The sequence below is a fragment of the Macrotis lagotis genome, chromosome 4 (assembly GCF_037893015.1).
Source record: "Macrotis lagotis isolate mMagLag1 chromosome 4, bilby.v1.9.chrom.fasta, whole genome shotgun sequence".
In the NCBI taxonomy this organism is placed as follows: domain Eukaryota; kingdom Metazoa; phylum Chordata; class Mammalia; order Peramelemorphia; family Peramelidae; genus Macrotis; species Macrotis lagotis.
This window is the reverse complement of record NC_133661.1, coordinates 188183324-188202057: the sequence shown is the minus strand read 5'-3', so window position 1 is coordinate 188202057 and position 18734 is coordinate 188183324. Positions and strand designations below refer to the sequence as shown.

The following is an 18734-nucleotide window of genomic DNA, read 5'->3' as shown; positions in this document are numbered from 1 at the left end:
GTAAATTGCATCACGTGAAGAAATACAAAGGACCTACTGTAATAGAGGAGAAGAAAGAAGGAGGTGAGAACCACCTGAACCTTACTCTTATTATATTTGGCACAAAGAGGGATTATTTACACACTTATTTGAGTTTGGAAATGTATCTTACCTTTCAAGTATTAAGAGAGGAAGAGGGGAGAACAAGAGGGGTAAAAAAAGGGATGGAAGCAAGAAGGGCTAAAGGGAAAGGAGAAAGAAAAGAGAGAAGGTTGTATTGAAGTGGGTAAATACCCTGAAGGAGGTGGGATTCAGAAGTAAAATACTGCGAAATAGGGATAAGGTGTGGAAAAAAGGGGGAAAATACAAATCAAGAGAAGACAGTGTGCAGGGCAATAAAGAGTTAGTAATTATAATGGTGAATGTGGATGGGATGAATACTCCCATAAAATGTAAGCAGATAGCAGAGTGGATTAAAATCCAGCATCCTACAATTTGCTGCTTACAAGTAATGCATTTGAAGCAGAGAGATACATACAGATACATATAGTGTAAAGGTAAAAGGCTGTAGCAGAATATTTTATGCTTCAACTGAATTGAAAAAGATAGGCCTAGCAATCCTTATCTCAGACAAAGAGGCAGCAAAATTAGATCTCATTAAAAGAGATAAGGAAGGAAACTATACCCTCCTAAAAGGTACCATAGATAATGAAGTGATTTCAATGTTAAATGTATACGTACCAAGTGGTATGGTATCCAAATTCTTAGAGTACATGATAAATGAGTTTCAAGAAGACATAGACAGAAAAAACTCTACAGGTGGAGACTTCATTCTCCCTCTCTCAGAATTTAAAAAAAAAAAAAAGCTAACCATAAAATAAACAAGAAAGAAGTTAAGGCGGTAAATAGAATGTTAGAAATCAGATATTATAGACCTTTGGAGAAAACTGAAAGGGGATAGAAAGGAATATACCTTTTTTTCTCTAGTACATGGCACCTCCACAAAAATAGACTATGAACTAGGGCTTTAAAAACCTTATAATTGGGGGAGGCGGGGCGGGGCCAGGGCTCCTAGCACAGAAGCCTGGGCTCGCCGCCTCCTCCCTACCTATGCTCCTTCTGTCATGGTCGTTCCTCATTCTTGCCTCTGCCACTTTGCCCCTCCACCCCAGGGTGGAGCCCGCAGGAGAGGCAAAGGGGAGAGGTGACAGGCGGCAGCGACGGGTGAGCGCAGCGACCGGCTACGGAGGAAGATGGCAGAGAGCGGGTGCCAGCCGCTGGCAGACTCCTTGGAGGTGGCCCCTCCTACTACTCATAACTTCATGATTCCAAAGGAGATAAATACAGTTCCTGACATGGGCAAGTGGAAACGGTCTCAGGCATATGCAGATTACATTGGTTTCATCCTTACCTTAAATGAAGGGGTAAAGGGAAAGAAGTTAGCCTGTGAATAAAAAGTCTCTGAGCCTATTAATAAGCTTGTCGCTCTCCTCAACACATTAGACAGATGGATTGATAAGACCCCTCCCATGGATCAGCCTTCCAGATTTGGGAACAAAGCCTTAAGGACTTGGTATACTAAACTTGACCAGGAAGCTGAAAACCTAGTGGCCACAGTGATCCCTAGCCATCTGGCAGCTGCTGTAACTGAGGTGGCCCTTTACCTAAAGGAAGCAGTGGGAAACCCTATATGAAATGATTATGGCACAGGTCACAAAGCAGCCTTTGCTGCCTTCCTTTGCTGTCTCTGCAAGATTGGGGTCCTCAGGGTGGATGATCAAATGGCCATTGTCTTCAAAGTATTTAACCGGTACCTTGAGGTTATGAGGAAACTTCAGAAAACCCACAGGATGGAGCCAGCTGGAAGCCAAGGAGTGTGGGGTCTAGATGACTTCCAGTTTTTGCCCTTCATCTGGGGCAGTTCTCAGCTTATAGAACACCCACACTTGGAGCCTAGGCACTTCATGGATGAGAAGGCAGTAAATGAGAATCACAAGGACTATATGTTCCTGGAATGCATCCTATTTATTACTGAGATGAAGACCAGCCCCTTTGCTGAGCACCCCAACCAGCTGTGGAACATCAGTGTTGTACCTTCCTGGTCCAAAGTGAACCAGGGCCTCATCCGCATGTATAAAGCTGAGTGCCTGGAGAAGTTTCCCGTGATCCAGCACTTTAAGTTTGGTAGCCTGCTGCCGATCCAACCTGTCACATCATCATAGAAGAGGTGGGGGAACAACCACCACTATCCTGGAGGTCACCAGCTCCCTCACCCTGCTCCCCTCACTTTTCCAATACTACTTCCCTGCTGATCTCTCTGGTCCTTGAGGCAATTCTCCAAGATATGTGAACACCCACAGTGCAAATGCTGAAGGACCCAGAATGGGAAGAATGACCAAAGTGTGGCCAGTCTCCTGCCTTTTCCCCAGAGGTGAGATGAGGGAAGCGGGTCCTTATGGTTACCTGACCCCCACCCCACCTCTGTCCTTACCCCTCCCAAAATCCCAGTCCCATTTATGTGCTAAATCTGCTCTGTACCATCATATATGTGGGGGATTGATATGTTTTACTGTTTCCATTGGAGGATATTAGGAGGAAAGAGAGCCCTGGCTGTTTCCTGGCTGGTTTTTTTGTGAGTTTCCTCCTCTTTCCAAAGCCCTTCTTTTAGGAGCCTGGTGTTAATTGCAGGGCTCAGTTTCCTTACTTGATCTTCTGAGGCCTGAGAAAAGGGCTTTGGGCAAGGGATCAGTGAAGTTACAAGGCTAGAGGCAATGCCCATGTATCCTGGCTGTGGTGAGGAAATGAACAATTGTAGCTAATGCTCATTCTAGTTCTTTTTTGTTGTGGTGCTCAGGTCTGCAATTCTCCCTGGGTATAATATAATATATGGTTATATATTTCCTCACTTTTTTTGCAGCTGCTGTAAGTTTCTAGGATAATCCAGTCCAATTCTCAGGACTGGTTGTCCTCTGGTTGTCCTTTGGGTGGGTACCAGGCTTTTGGGTGGTGAGGACAAAGGCCTTGTTAAATGGTTGTATCAGTTCTGTTGTATGAAACCTTTCTCCTCAATGAATGGTAAGTGAGATATACTGGTGGGATTTGGGGCTGATTTAGTGGAGATCTTGGCTCTTGGATTCTTGCGATTAAAGCCAGCTCTAAGGTTAAACTCATACCATCATACCATTTGTAACACTGTGCTGGCAACAGGTGGGCCACTGTAGGGCCATGAAAAAGAGGAACTTGTTATCTCAACTCCTTCTTTCCTTTGGAAAGCAATTGCATGTCACTGGGATTTTCCTAGGTTCAAGGGCAAAACATAGAGGAGGTAGCATAAACTTCCTTTGGGAAAGCTGGTCTTACACTATTAGAGCCATTTGAGACTGAGGTAAGTGACTTGCTTGAGGGCTAAGTTATAGCACTCTAGCTCATGGACATTTGGATTTAAAAATGGGGGGTGGTGAACTGGGATAGGAATGATGTTGTTAGCACTTAAGCTCCAAGTTTTCTTCTATACAGCAAACATTTATTGAGCTCTTCCAGAGGTATTAGCAGGATCTGGGTTTTGCAGGTTTTACCTATAGAAGTCCCTTTTCTATTAAGTGTTCCTTTCTCTGCTCTTGATATCAGGGTTGTATTTTTCTTTTCCTTTAAAAAACGTTTTATTTGCTGCCCTGGCCCATCTCTTCAGATCTTTCACATATCCCCAGATCTGAGTACCACTCCTTTTGGTTTAGGGGAAATACCCTGACAAGCACAATATGTTGGATTTCCAATCTGATCTGTGGTCCCATTATCATCTCTGTGGATGTGAGCTGGAATGTCATCCAGGGCCACTCATTCAGAGCAGTCTCAGGTCTTGAGCTGGGGGAGAAGATATGAGTTACATAAAGTTTTCCAAAGGGAGGCCAAATGTCTTCCACCAGGGCCCCTTATGGAGTTAGGCAGACTGTGACCTTCCTGGCCTCTCATGCAAGGGCCTGCCTACTATGTGCCAACACCACTCCATTTTGAGGCTGCTTCACCCTAACCCCTTGCTCTTTCATTGCTGTTCTGATTAAAAATCTGTTTTGCACCTGGAAAAAAAAATTTAAAAAAATAAAAACCTTATAATCAAATGCAGAAAGGCAGAAATATCAAATGCATCCTTTTCTGACCATGGTACAATAAAAATCATGTGCAATAAAGGGACATGGTGAGATAGACCAAAAAGTAATTGGAAACTAAATAACCTAATTTTAAAGAATGAGTGTATCAAGCAACAAATCATACAAAGTATTAATGATTTCATCCAAGATAATGACAATAATGGGATAATACACCTAATGAGATACAGCTAAGTGCCTATTAGGGATATATTATATTTCTAAATGCTTATATGAATAAAATAGAGATTGAAATCAATAAACTGAGCAGGCAACTTAAAAAGTTGGAGAAAAAACATATTTAAAATCCCCAATTAAATACCAAATTAGAAATTCTGAAAATTAAAGGAGAAAATAATGAAATTGAAAGCAAAAAAAACCTATTGAAAGAATAAATAAAATAAGAGTAGAGTTTTTGAAAAAACATATATAGATAAATCTTCAGTTAATCTGATTAAAAAAGAAAGAAGAAAATCAAATTACTAGTATCAAAAATGAAGAAGATGAATTCACCACTAAAAAGAAGGAAATTAAACTAATAATTTAGAACTATTTTTCCAATTATATGCCAATCAACTTAATAATCTCAGTGAAATGCATGAATATTTACAAAAATATAAATTACTCATTAAAAGAAGAAATTAAATACCTAAATAATCTTATCTCAGAAAAAAAAAATTAACAAGCCATCAGTGGACTCCCTTAAAAAAATTTCCAGAGCCAGATGGATTCACAAGTGAATTTTGTCAAACATTCAAGGAACAAATGGTTCAATTCTATTTGAAAAAAGTAGATGAAAAGGGAATTCTGCCTAATTCCTTCTATGACACCAATATGGTGCTTGTAACTAAACCAGTAAGTATCAAAACAAAGAAAGTAAATTATAGATCCATTTCCCTAATGAATATGGCTGCAAAAAATTAATTAAATAAATAAATAAATGAAAAAATTAAATAAAATATTAGCAAGGTGATTTCAGCAAGTTGTCACTAGGATATTACACTATGATCAAGTAGAATAAAGGTTTGGTTCAATATTAGGATAACTATCAGCAAAATTAACTATATCAATAAGAAAACTAATGGAAATCATATGATTATCTCAATAGATGCTGAAAAAGCATTTGACAAACTATAGCACACATTTCTACTAAAAACATTAGAGAGCATAGGAATAAATAGATTGTTCCTTAAAACAATAAGCAGTATCTATCTGAAACTATCAATAAGCATTATATTCAATGATGTTAAGTTAGAAGGATTCCCAGTAAGATCAGGGATGAAACAAGGATGCCTGTTATCATCACTATTATTCAACATTGTATTAGAAATGTTAGCTTTAGCAATGAGAAGAAAAAAAATTGAAAGAACTGGAATAGGTAATAAAGAAACAAAACTCTCACCCTTTGCAGATGATATGATGATATACCTAGAGAACCTTTAAAAATCATTTTAAAAACTACTGAAAACAGTTAGCAACATTGGCAGTGTGACAGGATATAAAATAAACCCACGTAAAACCTCAGAATTTCTCTATATTATTAACAAGATACAGCAGCAAGAGATAGAAAGAGAAATCCCAACATAAAATACTTGAGAGTCTACCTGCCAAAGAAGACTCAGAAAATCTATGAAATAAACCATAAAAAAACTTTTCATACAAATGAAATCAGATCTTAATAAGTGGACTTATGGATAGGTTGGGCTAATATATTAAAAAAAAGACAATTCTATCTAAATTAAACTGAAAATTTAGTGCAAAACCATTCAAACTTCCAAAAAATTCTTTAGTGAGCAAGAAAAAATAGTAACTAAATTCATACGGAGAAACAAAAGTCAAGAATATCAAGGGAGTTAATGAAAAAATTATAAAATAAAAAATGTCATGTATCTTAGTGGTAGCACAGCAGTTCTGGAAAACAGATTCTTGAGAGATAATTTGAGAATTATTGGATACATGAATGCCATGATCAAAAAGAACCTGGACAATATTTTCCAGGGATTATCAAGAAAAATTTCCTCTAATATTCAAAGTTAGAGTCTAAAATAATATTTGAAAGAATTCACTGGTCAATTCCTGAAAAAAAATTACAAAATTAAAAACTCCAAGAAAAATTGTAACCAAACTGGAGGATTATCAGCTTGAGAGGAAAATATTTCCAAGCAACCAGCAAGAAACAATTCAAATACTAAAGAATCATAGTCAGAATTCCATAGAACTTAATAACTTCAAAATTAAAATTTCGGGAGCTCTTGAATATGGTACTCAGGAAGGCAAAAGAGCATGGCTTTCAATGAAAAATAAAGACCCAGAATCTCTCAGGGGAAAAGGGTGATTGATAAATAAAATAGGAGGCTTTCAATCTTTCTTGATGCTAAAACAAGAGCTCAACAGAAAATTTAATGTTCAAATACAAGACCCTAGAGGATGCATGAAAAGGAAAACAGGAAAGAAAAAGAAAACTTGTTATTCAATCAGATTAACCTGTTTACATCCTTACAAAGTACAAAAGTACAAAGTACTTTTTCTTTTACCTCTTGAGGACTATATTTCTATTAAACAATTAGGAGTATCTCAGACAAGAGGAGTGGGGATAAGTTAATTTTGAGGTGATTATTTTAAAAAAAAATAAAGGATGAAAATAAACAAATTTTTTTTTAATTAAGGTATGGTAAAAAAAAGATTGTACTGGGAGAAGAAGAAAGGGAAGGAGAAGAGGGTAAAGCACATCACTTGAAAAGACCCAAAGGTCATGTTATAGTGGAAAGAAGGAAGAGAAGTAATGAGCACTGGTTCAATATTACTTTCCTTAGATCCTCAAAGATGGGAATAACATAAACCCCCAAATAGGTCTCGAAACTTATCTTACCTTTGATGAAAGAAGGAAGTGAAAACGAAAAGAAAAGAGAATGAGGGACTAAAGGAAGGGAGGACAGATTGAAGGAGATTATGGTCAAAAGAAAAAAAAACTTGTGAGGGAGGATAGGGTAAAAGAAGAGAGAAAAGTATAAATGAAAAAAATAGGATGGAAGGAATTATGGGATTAGTAATCATAACTGGGAATATTAATGCGTCCCATAAAATGAAATTGGATAGTAGAATCATTTAAAAAACATAATCCTACAATTTATTGCTTACAAAAACACATTTTAAACAGAGAGATAAACACAGAGGAGCAGGATATATTATACTGCAACTGAAGTTTAATAAAAAGGCAATTCAGGGGTGGCTAGGTGGATAAAGCACCAGCCCTGGAGTCAGGAGTACCGGGTTCAAATGTGGTCTCAGACACTTAATAAGTACCTAGCTGTGTGACCTTGGCCAAGCCACTTAACCCCATTTGACTTGCAAAAACATAAAAATGGGGGGGGGGGAAGCCAATCCTTATCTCAAACAAAGCAAAAGCAAAAATAGGTCTAATTAAAAGAGATAAGGAAGGAAGCTACATCTTGCTAAGGGGCACCAAAGACACTTTTCTACAGAGGTCTATCATATATAACTTTTCTAAAATTTTATTTACTTCCTTAACTTACTTCATGTTTACTTTGTGGTTAGAAAGTGAAGTAATATATAATGGTATATTATATACCATAAATGATATGGCAGCCAAATTCTTAGACAAGAAGTTAAGTGAATTACAGGAAGAAATTGACAGCAAATTTATAACAATCAGAAAGTTAAAGAAGTTGGTTGAATTTTAGAAAAGTTAGATATGGTGGACCTCTGGGGAAAATTGAAGAAAAATAGAATGGAAAATACCTTTATCCTCCCTGGGACAATGCACCTAAATAATAATGTTTTATCTTTCATTCCCAAAGAAGACCACAGTATCAGGGAGGTGATGCCATGACAAGCACATGAATTGGATTTGAGTGAGGGAATGCTGTGCTAAATCACTAGTCTCATATTTTTCTCCAGAGCCATTTAGTCCAGTGATCAAATATGAATCAAGATGACTAGAGATGGTCCTGCATACGAGGCAATCAGGATTTAGTGACTTGTCCAAGGTCACACAGCTAGGTCTGAGGATGGATTCAAATCCCATCCTCCTGTCTATGAACCCAGTGCTCTATCCACTGCACCATATATATTAGAGCATAAAAACCTCACAATAAAATGCAGAAAGCTAGAATAATTAAATTCATACTTTTCATATCATGATAAAGCTAAAATTGCATGCAACAAAGGGCAAAGGAAAGACAGACAAAAACTAAATTGGGAATTTAATAATCTAATATGAAAGGAGTGCATAAAATAGCAAATCAAAGAAATACTCAACAATTTCAACCAAGATCATGAAAATAAGGAGAAAACATTCCTAAATGTTTGGGATACATCCAAAGCAGTTTTAGGGGAAATTTTATTTCTCAAAGGGTTTACATGAATAAAATGGAGAAACAGGAGATGAATGTATTGCACATGCAACTAAAAAGCTAGAAAAAAAAGTACAAATTAAATGCTAAATTAGAAATTCTGAAAATCAAAGGAGAGATTGATAAAATTGAAAAACAAAAAATATTGAATCAATAAATAAAACTAATTTAGTTTTGTGGAAAAAAACAACAAATAGATAAACCTCGAATTAATTTTATGTAAAAAAAAGAAGAAATCAACTGGGGTTAGCTAGGTGGCAGAATGGATAGAGCACCAACCCTGGAGTCAGAAAGGTCTGAGTTCAAATCCATCCTCAGACATTTAATAATTACCTTGCTGTGTGACCTCAGGCAAGTCACTTAACCCCATTGCCTTGCAAAAAAAAAATTTGAAAAGGACAATTTCACCACCAATGAAAAGGAAATTAAACTCAAAATTCAGAGTTATATTACCCAATTTATGCCAATAAATTTGACAATCTAAGTAAAATTTATAAATATTAACAAAATATGAATTATCCAGAATAACAAAATAAAAAATAAAATATTTAAACAAGATCATGTTAGAAAAAAATGAAAACTATCAATGAATTCCAGAAGAAAAAAACTCTCCAGGGTTAGAAGAATTTAAGTGAATTCTTCAAAATATTTAAAGAACAATTAATTTCAATACAACCTAAATCATTTGGAAGAACTGGCAAAAAGGTGTTCTACCAAATTCCTTTTATGACCCAAATATAGTGCTGACACCTAAACCAGGAAGAGCTAAAACACAGAGAGAAAATTATAGACCAGTTACCCTAATGAAAATTGTTGCAAAAATTTTAAACAAAATATTAGCAAAAGAGATTATGGTAACATATTATTAATAATATTATATTTATATGATATATCATATAGTTAATCTATAATATATATATATTTACTATATTATGAACAAGTGGAATTTATATCAGGAATATAGGACTAATTCAGTATTAGGAAATCAATCAGAATAATTGACCTTATCAATAACAAAACTAACAAATCATATGTTTATCTTAATAATTAAAGCTATATATAATCATATAAAATGTTCCAAGTAATTATTGATTAGGGAACTGTAAATTAAAACAACTCTGAGCTATCACTTCACACCCATCAGATTGGTTAAGATGACGAGAAGGGAAATTGATCAGTGTTGGAGAAGTTGTGGGAGAACTGAGATAATAATGCACTGCTGGTGAAGTTGATCCAAACCTTCTGGAGAGCAATATGGAACTATGCCCAAAGAACAATGCAATGAAACTGTTCATACTATTTGACCCAGTAATTCCAATTCTAGGCCTATAGTAATATGAAATTATAAAAAATGAGAAAAGTTCCACATGTTCCAAAATATTCAAAGCAGTTGTTTTAGTAGTTGTCTAGAATAGGGAATTGGGGAATAGTTAAACAAGTTATGGTTATGTTATGGAATACTGTTGTTCTATAAGAAAGCATAAATGGTCAAACTCTAAAGAAGCATGAAATGAATTACAGGATCTAATGCTGAGTGAAGGGAAAAGAACCAAGAGAACAATATAAAATTAACAACATTGTGAGATGATCAACCCTGATGGATGCAGCTGCTCTCAGCAGTTCAGTGAACTAGGACAACCCTATTAGACCAGCTATGTGAACCAGCTATATCCCCATCCAGAAGAAGAAAAAAACAAAACAAAACAAAACAAAAGAAAAACCCTTCTAAATCTGATGAAAACTACATTCACTTAAAAAAAAATTTCTCATATATTTCTTTTCCTTAATCCTAATTCCTCATACCAAAAATGACTAATCTGTAAATAAGGTTTAACACAAATGTGTATGTACAATATTAATCTAACTATTACCGGAGGAGGGGAGGAGAATGGGAAGGGAGGATGGGAGGAAATTTTTTAGCTTAAAAATATATAGATGCATATGGATGAATGTTGAAAAACCTTCATAACATATATTTGGAAAAAATAAAATATCAATTAAAAATATTTGGGCTGTTACCTTGCAAAACAATCCAGAAACTATATGAACACAATTACAAAACACTTATCTAGCAAATAAATTAGACTTAACAACTAGGAAAATGTCAATTGCTCATAGGTAAGTAAAACCAATATAATAAAAATGACAATGCTACCTAAATAAATTACAATATTATACTAATTAAATTTCTTTTTTTTTTTTGCAAGGCAGTGGGGTTAAGTGGCTTGCCCAAGGCCACACAGCTAGGTAATTATTAAGTGTCTGAGGCCGGATTTAAACCCAGGTACTCCTGACTCCAGGGCCGATGCTCTATCCACTGTGCCACCTAGCCACCCCCTAATTAAATTTCAAAAGAAATTTTATAGAGCTAAAAGGCATAATAGCAAAATTTGTCTGGAATAAAAAAAGGTCAAGAATAGTAAAGGAATTAATGGAAAAACTGCAAAGGAAGATAGCCTAACTATCCCATATCTAAAATTATTTTGAGACAGTGTTTGATTTCTACACTTCTGGAACTCCTTTACAAAATGGGTATTATCAAAAATATGTGGTTGCCTGTTAGATCTGTGCAGAAGAGATGGAGAGCATTATAAAATGTAAAATGAATAATTTTGCTCACATTAAAAAGTTTTTGAACAAGCAAAATCATGCATACAAAATTAGAAGGAATTTTACAGTCAGTTTTTATGATAAAAATCTCATTTCTACAATGGAGAATTAAGTCAAATTTATAAGAAAACAAATCATTACCCAATTGATAAATGGTCAAAGGATGTGATCAGGTAGTTTTCAGATAAAGAAATTAAGCTAACTATAGTAATATAAGAATATTCTAATTAGGGAAATGTAAATTAAAACAACTCTTAGATACTACCTCATACATATCAGGGAAATGAACAATGTTGGAGGGAATATGGGAAACTGGAACTGCTCCAGTCATTTGAGAGAACACTTTGGAACTATGCCCAAAGGGAATGAAACAGTGCATACCTTTTGATCCAAGAGTACCACTTCTAAGTCTGTATCCCAAAGAAATCATAAAAAAAGAATCCATATTCACAAAAAATATTCATAGTAGCTGTTTTTCGGTGGCAAATAATTGGAAACTGAGAAGATGCTCATCAATTGAGGAATGACCTAGCAAGTTGTGCTATATATATATATATATATATATATATATATATATATATATATATATATATATATATGTATGTATATATATATATACATACATATATATATATACATACATATATATGATTAGCATTCTAATTTTTTAAAATTGATTTTGGGTTTTTGCAAGGCAAATGGGGTTAAGTGGCTTGCCCAAGGCCACAAAGCTAGGTAATTATTAAGTGTGTGAGGCTGGATTTGAACTCAGGTACTCCTGACTCCAGGATCCGTATTCTATCCACTGCGCCACCTAGCCACCCCTATGATTAGTATTCTATAAGAATTGATGAGCAGATTTCAGAAAAATCTGGAAATCTTACAGGAACAATGAGCAGAAACAGGAGAACATTATACCCAGAAACAGCAACTTTGTGATCAACTCTAAAAGACTTAGCTCTTCTTAGCAACACAGTGATCAGGAACTTTTAAATGACTTGTGATGGAAAATGTCAAAAACATTCAGAGAAAGCTGTGGAAAGTAAATTCAAACTCAGAGTCTTCTATTTTCACTTTTTGGGGGTTTTTTCCTTGTGTTTTTCCCTTTTGTTTAATTCTTCTTTCACATTTTGATTAATATGGAAATTTATTTAATATGATTGTATCTGTATCTGGGAAAAACATACCTAATATTTCCAATGTTATCCTGTCCTATAAAGGCAGCTATTAGAAAAATATGATCAAATTCAGTTTACCAATAGATAGATTTTTTCTGACTCAAAATACTTTATTGTTAAAGTTTTAGACTTAAATTAAATTTGCTTTTCTCTGAATTCAAAAAACATTAACAAAGATGGGTATTTCATATGTGTAAATTAGAAAAGAGGATTTTACATGAAAACAAATAGATACACTTGTTAATCAAGTTTGAGTTTTTTAAACAATTTTTAAAAATTTAACATGCCAGTGTCAAGGTGGTCCTTGACTGTGTTGTGATTGCCTTATGGTTCTCCTTCCATTCTCTTTTGTTCATTTTTTATCTTGATAGTAATAATAGAATTCTTCTATAGAATTGTAAATTACTACAACCACAGGAAACAGTATTCAAAATACATAATAATAGAAGGAATCCAAATCAAAACAACTTTGATATTGCATCTCAAATTTAGTGAATTAGTAAAGATGACAAAATAAGTGCTTAGTCATCCTGGGACAGGATGATGAAAGGTAAACCCACTTATACTTTTTAATGGAAATGTGAATTGGCCCACATTTTGTAAAAAGTAATTTGGAATAATGCAAATAAAGTGATAAAAATGTCCATACACATTGACTCAGAGATTCCGCTCTAGGATACATATTCCAAGGAATTTAGTGTCAAAGAAAAAAAACCTCAAAAGCAATATTTTAAACAATTTTCTTTTTTTAATAGCAAAGAATTAGAAACAAATTAGACTTGTATTGATTAGGGAATTAGGAATTAGAGAAAGTTACTTTTAACTAATTTCAGTAAAATCACATTTCACAGACAAGATAGCCATAGAAAATTTGTTTTGTGGGTGGATTACTTGTTTTGTAGAAAGAGTAAAGGTAGTTCCAACATGGGAAATGGGAAATTACTCTTTTTTTTTTTTTTTTTTTTTTTTTTTTTTTTTTTTTTTTTTTTTAGTTTTTGCAAGACAACGGGTTTAAGTGGCTTGCCCAAGGCCACACAGCTAGGTAATTATTAAATGTCTGAGGTTGGATTTGAACTCAGGGACTTCTGACTCCAGGACCTGTACTCTATCCACTGTGCCACCTAGTCGCCTCCTGGGAAATCACTCTTGACAGATAGCTAAACTTCTAAAGAGAGGTACAAGAAAGTTATAGGCATTTGAGTCAGCATTTTTATTTTTATTCAATAGGATGCAGATGAGTATTTTCATTAATCTATCTATCAATGATAGTTTATTAAGATCCTCCTATACACCACTCATTGTGCTAAGTGCAAGGGATATGATTAAAAAAAAGAAACAATTCCAACTTCAAGGGGCTTATGTTCTAATTAGGAGACAAAAACAAATATAAATATATGCAGAATAAATATAAAGAAAATAAAATACCAAATAAATATCAAATATAAAATGTTTGAGGATAAAGTGTACTACAGTTGGAGAGGGAGAGTGGAAATGACAAAAGACTTCATACAGAATGTAGTGCTTGATTTGTGTTTTAAAGAAAGAAAAGGATTCTAAAAGACGTACCTGAAAAGGTTGCTGATATTCAAAGATACAGAGATTTAAATATATATAATATATATATATATGTATATAAATATATATATATAATATATATGCATACATATAGATAGAGATTAGATATGGATATATACATATATATATATATATATATATATATATATGGTGATTTATGTGAGAAGGTCAGTTTAGAGGCATAATGTCCAGTGATCTTGGATGCAGAAGGGAGACACAAGTTTATTGAACTAAGGGAATTGCATAGTGTTCTCTCTCTCTCTCTCTCTCTCTCTCTCTCTCTCTCTCTCTCTCTCTCTCTCTCTCTCTGTCTCTCTCTCTGCATGTGCATAGCAATGGTGTTCAGTGACTTGCCCAAGTTCTCATAGTTAGGGAATGATTAAGTGTCTAAATGAGAATTTGAATTCAGATCCTCCTGACTCCAGAATTGGTATGCTCTATCCCACTGCATCACCTGGTAGCCTTTGCTATCTCTCTCTCTCTCTCTCTCTCTCTCTCTCTCTCTCTCTCTCTCAGGTTTTTGCAAAACAAATAGGGTTAAGTGGCTTGCCCAAGGCCACATAGCTAGGTTAATTATTAAGTGTCTGAGGCCAAATTTGAACTCAGGTACTCCTGACTCCAGGGCCAGTGTTCTATCCAATGTGCTACCTTGCCACCCTGCTATATCTCTTTTTGAGGAAAATTGTTTTGCCATCTATCTAGATGATAGAGTAGAAGAGGGAGAGATTCAAAGACTTCAGTCCTTCATTCCTTTCCTTGTTCAGTCCCTGACTTAATAGAGTTCTCTCACCCAATGCTACTATATGCTTATCTTTTCTCCATCCCCTTCACCTTCCATAACTCTTTAAAACTTCTTTCATGCTCTGAATTTCCTCCATTCAGATATAATCACCTTGAGGGCATGAAATTATTTTTTTCTTTATGTTGGTCTTCCCATTACTTAGCATAGACCTGGAACAGAGTAAGCACTTAATAAATGCTAAATATTGACATGATATTAGCATCACCCCACAAAATAGGAAGGACAGTTATTGTTACTCATCTTTTATGGAGAAAGAAAATGAGACTCAAAATGATCAAGAAGCTACAGGACTAGCAGACAGCAAAGGTCTCCTCTTAGCTCAGTACAATGATTTTTCAAAAAAGCAATAAACACATAAAAATGTTACTTATATTTTTAATTTGAAACATCTCTATTTTCATATGGTCAATGGAAAAATACTCATTGGCATTAGCATTTGTCCATTCTTTCCAATCTCTTACTAATAAACACAGAAGGGAAGCAGGGAAAAGGGCAGAATCTAAAACTATCAAATATCCATTATAGAATCTAAAATAGTCCCTAAAATATTAATAATCTTTGTCATCATGCTGATATAGCTATATAGCTATGGATATAGATATAGATACATATACTACATATATATATTTCTCTCTCATATAAGTATGATTTAAGAAACTTTTTATATTCAACATATATTTTTCTGAGACTTGGCACCATATAGTAAAGTGGTTATGTAGAATATGTTCTGTACTTCTTCGTGTTCACTTGAAATAGAAAAACAAAAAGAAAAAAAGGAAATGGATTAGTAGGGAACAAATAGACCAGACATCAAAAAATAACTTCTTTATATGTGATGTTAAACCTTGGGAAAGTCAATGAAAGGAAATTTTTGTGAAGTGTCCTCTCTGAAAATGGGAACATAATGGAACAGTATCGGTGAGTTTTAGGTAATTATAGAGGTACAAAATAATCTTTGAAAGTGCTTCTAAGCTGGGGAAACAGTTTTTAAGGCAAGTGTTTCTGAAAAAGATCTCACTTCTTAAATATAGAAAGAATTGAGTGAAAATTATAAGAATGTAAGTCATTCCCCAATTGATAAATTGTCAAATGATTTGAACAGGTAGTTTTCAGATGAAGAAATTAAAATTATCTATCATCATAAAAATGCTCTAAATCATTATTGACTATAGAAATTCAAATTAAAATACCTCTGAGATACCACCTCATAGCCATCAGATTGGATAATATTACCAAAAAGGGAAATGTTAAATATTGAAAGGGATATGGGAAAGTTGCATGAATACATTGCTGGTGGAATTGTGTTGGAGAACATTTTGGAACTATGCCCAAAAGGCAATATATCTACATACTCTTTGATTCAGCAATGCCTCCTCTACTAGGACAGTATCACAAAGAGATGACAAGAGAGGGGAAAAGACACACATGTATAAAAATATTCATAGTAGCTCTTTTTGTAGTGGCAATGAATTGGAAATTGAGGAAATATCCATCATTTGGGGAATGACTGTAAAAACTGTGGCATATGATTATAACAGAATATCACTGCACTATTAAGAATGATGTGCAGAGGAATTTCAGAAAAACTTTGGAAAATCTTATAAGAACTGATGCTGAGTGAAGTGAACAGAACCAAGAGAGCAGTCTATGCCTTAACAGTAATATTACAGGATGATCAGCTAAGACAGACTCAGTTCCTCTCAGCAATATAACAATCAAAAACAATTCTAAAAGACCTATAATATTTTTTAGTCAATGTGTCATCGACATCCAGAGAAAGAACTATGGAATCTCAATGGAGATAAAAGCATACTATTTTTCTTTTTAAAATTTGTTTTTGGTTTTTCTTTCTCATAGTTCCCCCCCCCTTTATTATGATTCTTCTTTCACAACATGACTAATGTGAAAATAAGTGTAACACAGTTGTACATGTATGACATATACCATATTACTTGCTGTCCTAGGGCAGGATGAAGGAAGGGTGGGAAGGAGAAAATTTTTAAAAAGAATGTTGAAAAGTATCTTTAAATGTAAAGGAAAATAAACTTAAATTTTAATTTTAAAAATGAAAAATAAGTGCTTCCAACTCATACAACCTATCTCTCTGCTTTCATAAATGTACCATTAATGATCTCTGAGTTCTCAGACTGAATCTTAAGAACTGAATCATGTTTTCTCTGAAATCCAATCATTTTCACAAGTGTCCAGGAAAGTGAGGACAACCTGAGGTATTAGAATCCAAGATGAGAGTTTAAGATTGTTTCAGGAAAGATATTCTCTCTCCCACACTTTTTGATCATTGTACAATGAAAAAAAGTACTGGTTCCTGAGTAACTTTTATCTGAAGTCTTCTACCCATATACTAATCTTGAGCAAGCCAGTTTAGTCTCCCTCAGAATGTTTTCTCAAATATACATTGAGAACATTGGATAAAAAGACCTTTAGAAAACATTCCAGCTCTAGATCTATAATCCTATTATCACCCTTTAGGCAGGCAGCAGGAGACTGCATACTTTTTCCTCATCTTCCTCATAGCTGCCTTCATTTCAGCATTTCTAAGGGTGTAGATGAGAGGATTCAAAATAGGTGTGATGACAGTGTAGAAGACAGAGAATACCTTGTCCACTGGGAAAGAGCAGAATGGCCGTAAGTAGATGAATACACAAGGTACAAAAATTAAACTGACCACAGTCAGGTGGGAAGCACAAGTGGAGAGCGCCTTGCTCTGACTCTGGCGAAAGTGTGTTCTCAAGGTGCTTAAGATAACAGCATAAGATAATAGGAGGACCAAGAAGCAGACAAGTGAAAGCAAGCCACTGTTGGAAACCATAAGCACTTCCATTACATATGTATCCATGCAAGCAAGTTTGATCACTTGTGGGACATCACAGTAGAAGTTATCCAGCTCATTTGGACCACAAAAAGGTAGCTGGACCACCAACACAACCTGTGTAATAGAGTGCAGGAAGCCTCCACACCAAGATGCAAAAACCAAGTTGATGCATAGTTGACGGTGCATTACTGTCAAATAGTGCAAAGGATTGCATATGGCAACGTACCTATCATAGGCCATCACTGTCAGCAGAAACATCTCACTGGCCCCTAAGAAATGAAGGAAGTAAATTTGGGCCAGGCATCCGGGGAAGGATATAGTCTTTCTCTGATGCAAAAAATCTCCCAGCATCTTGGGCATTGTGACACAGCCTAAGCACAGATCAATAAAAGAGAGATGGGCCAAGAAAAAATACATGGGGGACTGAAGTAGGTGGGCATCAGCCTTCACAGTCACTATAATCAAGATATTTCCCAGGACAATGCCTATGTAGAACATGGAGAAGATTAAGAAGAGGAGTAACTGCAGTTCCCAGGTGGATGACAGACCCAGGAGGACAAATTCCATTACCCTTGAGTCATTCCCAATTTTCACTGAACTGAGCATCCTAAGTCCTCTGGAATGAAAATTAAAAATGAAACATGGGATATTTAAGTGAGATACATAAGAAAGAAAATTATTTCTGATCAATGAGACATTTACAGGGTTGGAATCTCCACTTGAGAGAGTAGAGTCATATTTACCACAAAATTAAACAAATATTGCATGCCATAGATGGTCATTAATCAGTTGAAAAACTTTTGTTAAGTATTTACTTTGTGCTAGACATTCAGAACATAAAGACAAAAGGAAGACAGTCTGTTTCTTCAAATAACTTGTAATCTAGAGGTCATTAAATGTAATCATCATAAAAATATATTTTATTTAACAAACACCTCACTACACACACACACACACACACACACACACACACACACACACACACACACACTTAAAAAAGGAAAAGGATGCTTAAGTAATACATTGCTCTATCTGAGCAAGATAAGGGACAATTCAATTTAAAAGTAGAAAAACAACAGGTGATTTCTAGATAACTCTCTCAATCCTCATTTTCTATGATGTTTTATACACCTGAAGGTAGCAGTGATCACATAGAACAAAAATTTTAAAATTTTAAAATCATAGATGGCTTTAGAGGACATTTATTCTAAAACTCTTATTTTACTAACAAGGGAACTGAAA

The 18734-nt window shown here is 34.8% G+C and overlaps 1 protein-coding gene and 1 pseudogene across 1 annotated transcript; one reads left to right on the top strand and one right to left on the bottom strand.

Annotated features, from left to right (window-relative positions):
• The first annotated feature begins 1232 nt into the window (after window positions 1-1232).
• Window positions 1233-2391, top strand: LOC141520170 (serine/threonine-protein phosphatase 2A activator pseudogene; annotated as a pseudogene).
• A 14747-nt stretch (window positions 2392-17138) lies between these two features.
• Window positions 17139-18141, bottom strand: OR4Q3 (olfactory receptor family 4 subfamily Q member 3). The gene has a single exon (XM_074231984.1). It carries the CDS (start codon window positions 18096-18098, stop codon window positions 17139-17141), a length of 960 nt encoding a protein of 319 aa, XP_074088085.1. The 5' UTR covers window positions 18099-18141.
• Window positions 18142-18734: the final 593 nt, after the last annotated feature.

What these genes read in the sequence shown, in the direction of transcription:
- OR4Q3 (XM_074231984.1), bottom strand. Translation starts at nt 18,098, where the DNA reads ATGCTCAGTTCAGTGAAAATTGGGAATGACTCAAGGGTAATGGAATTT.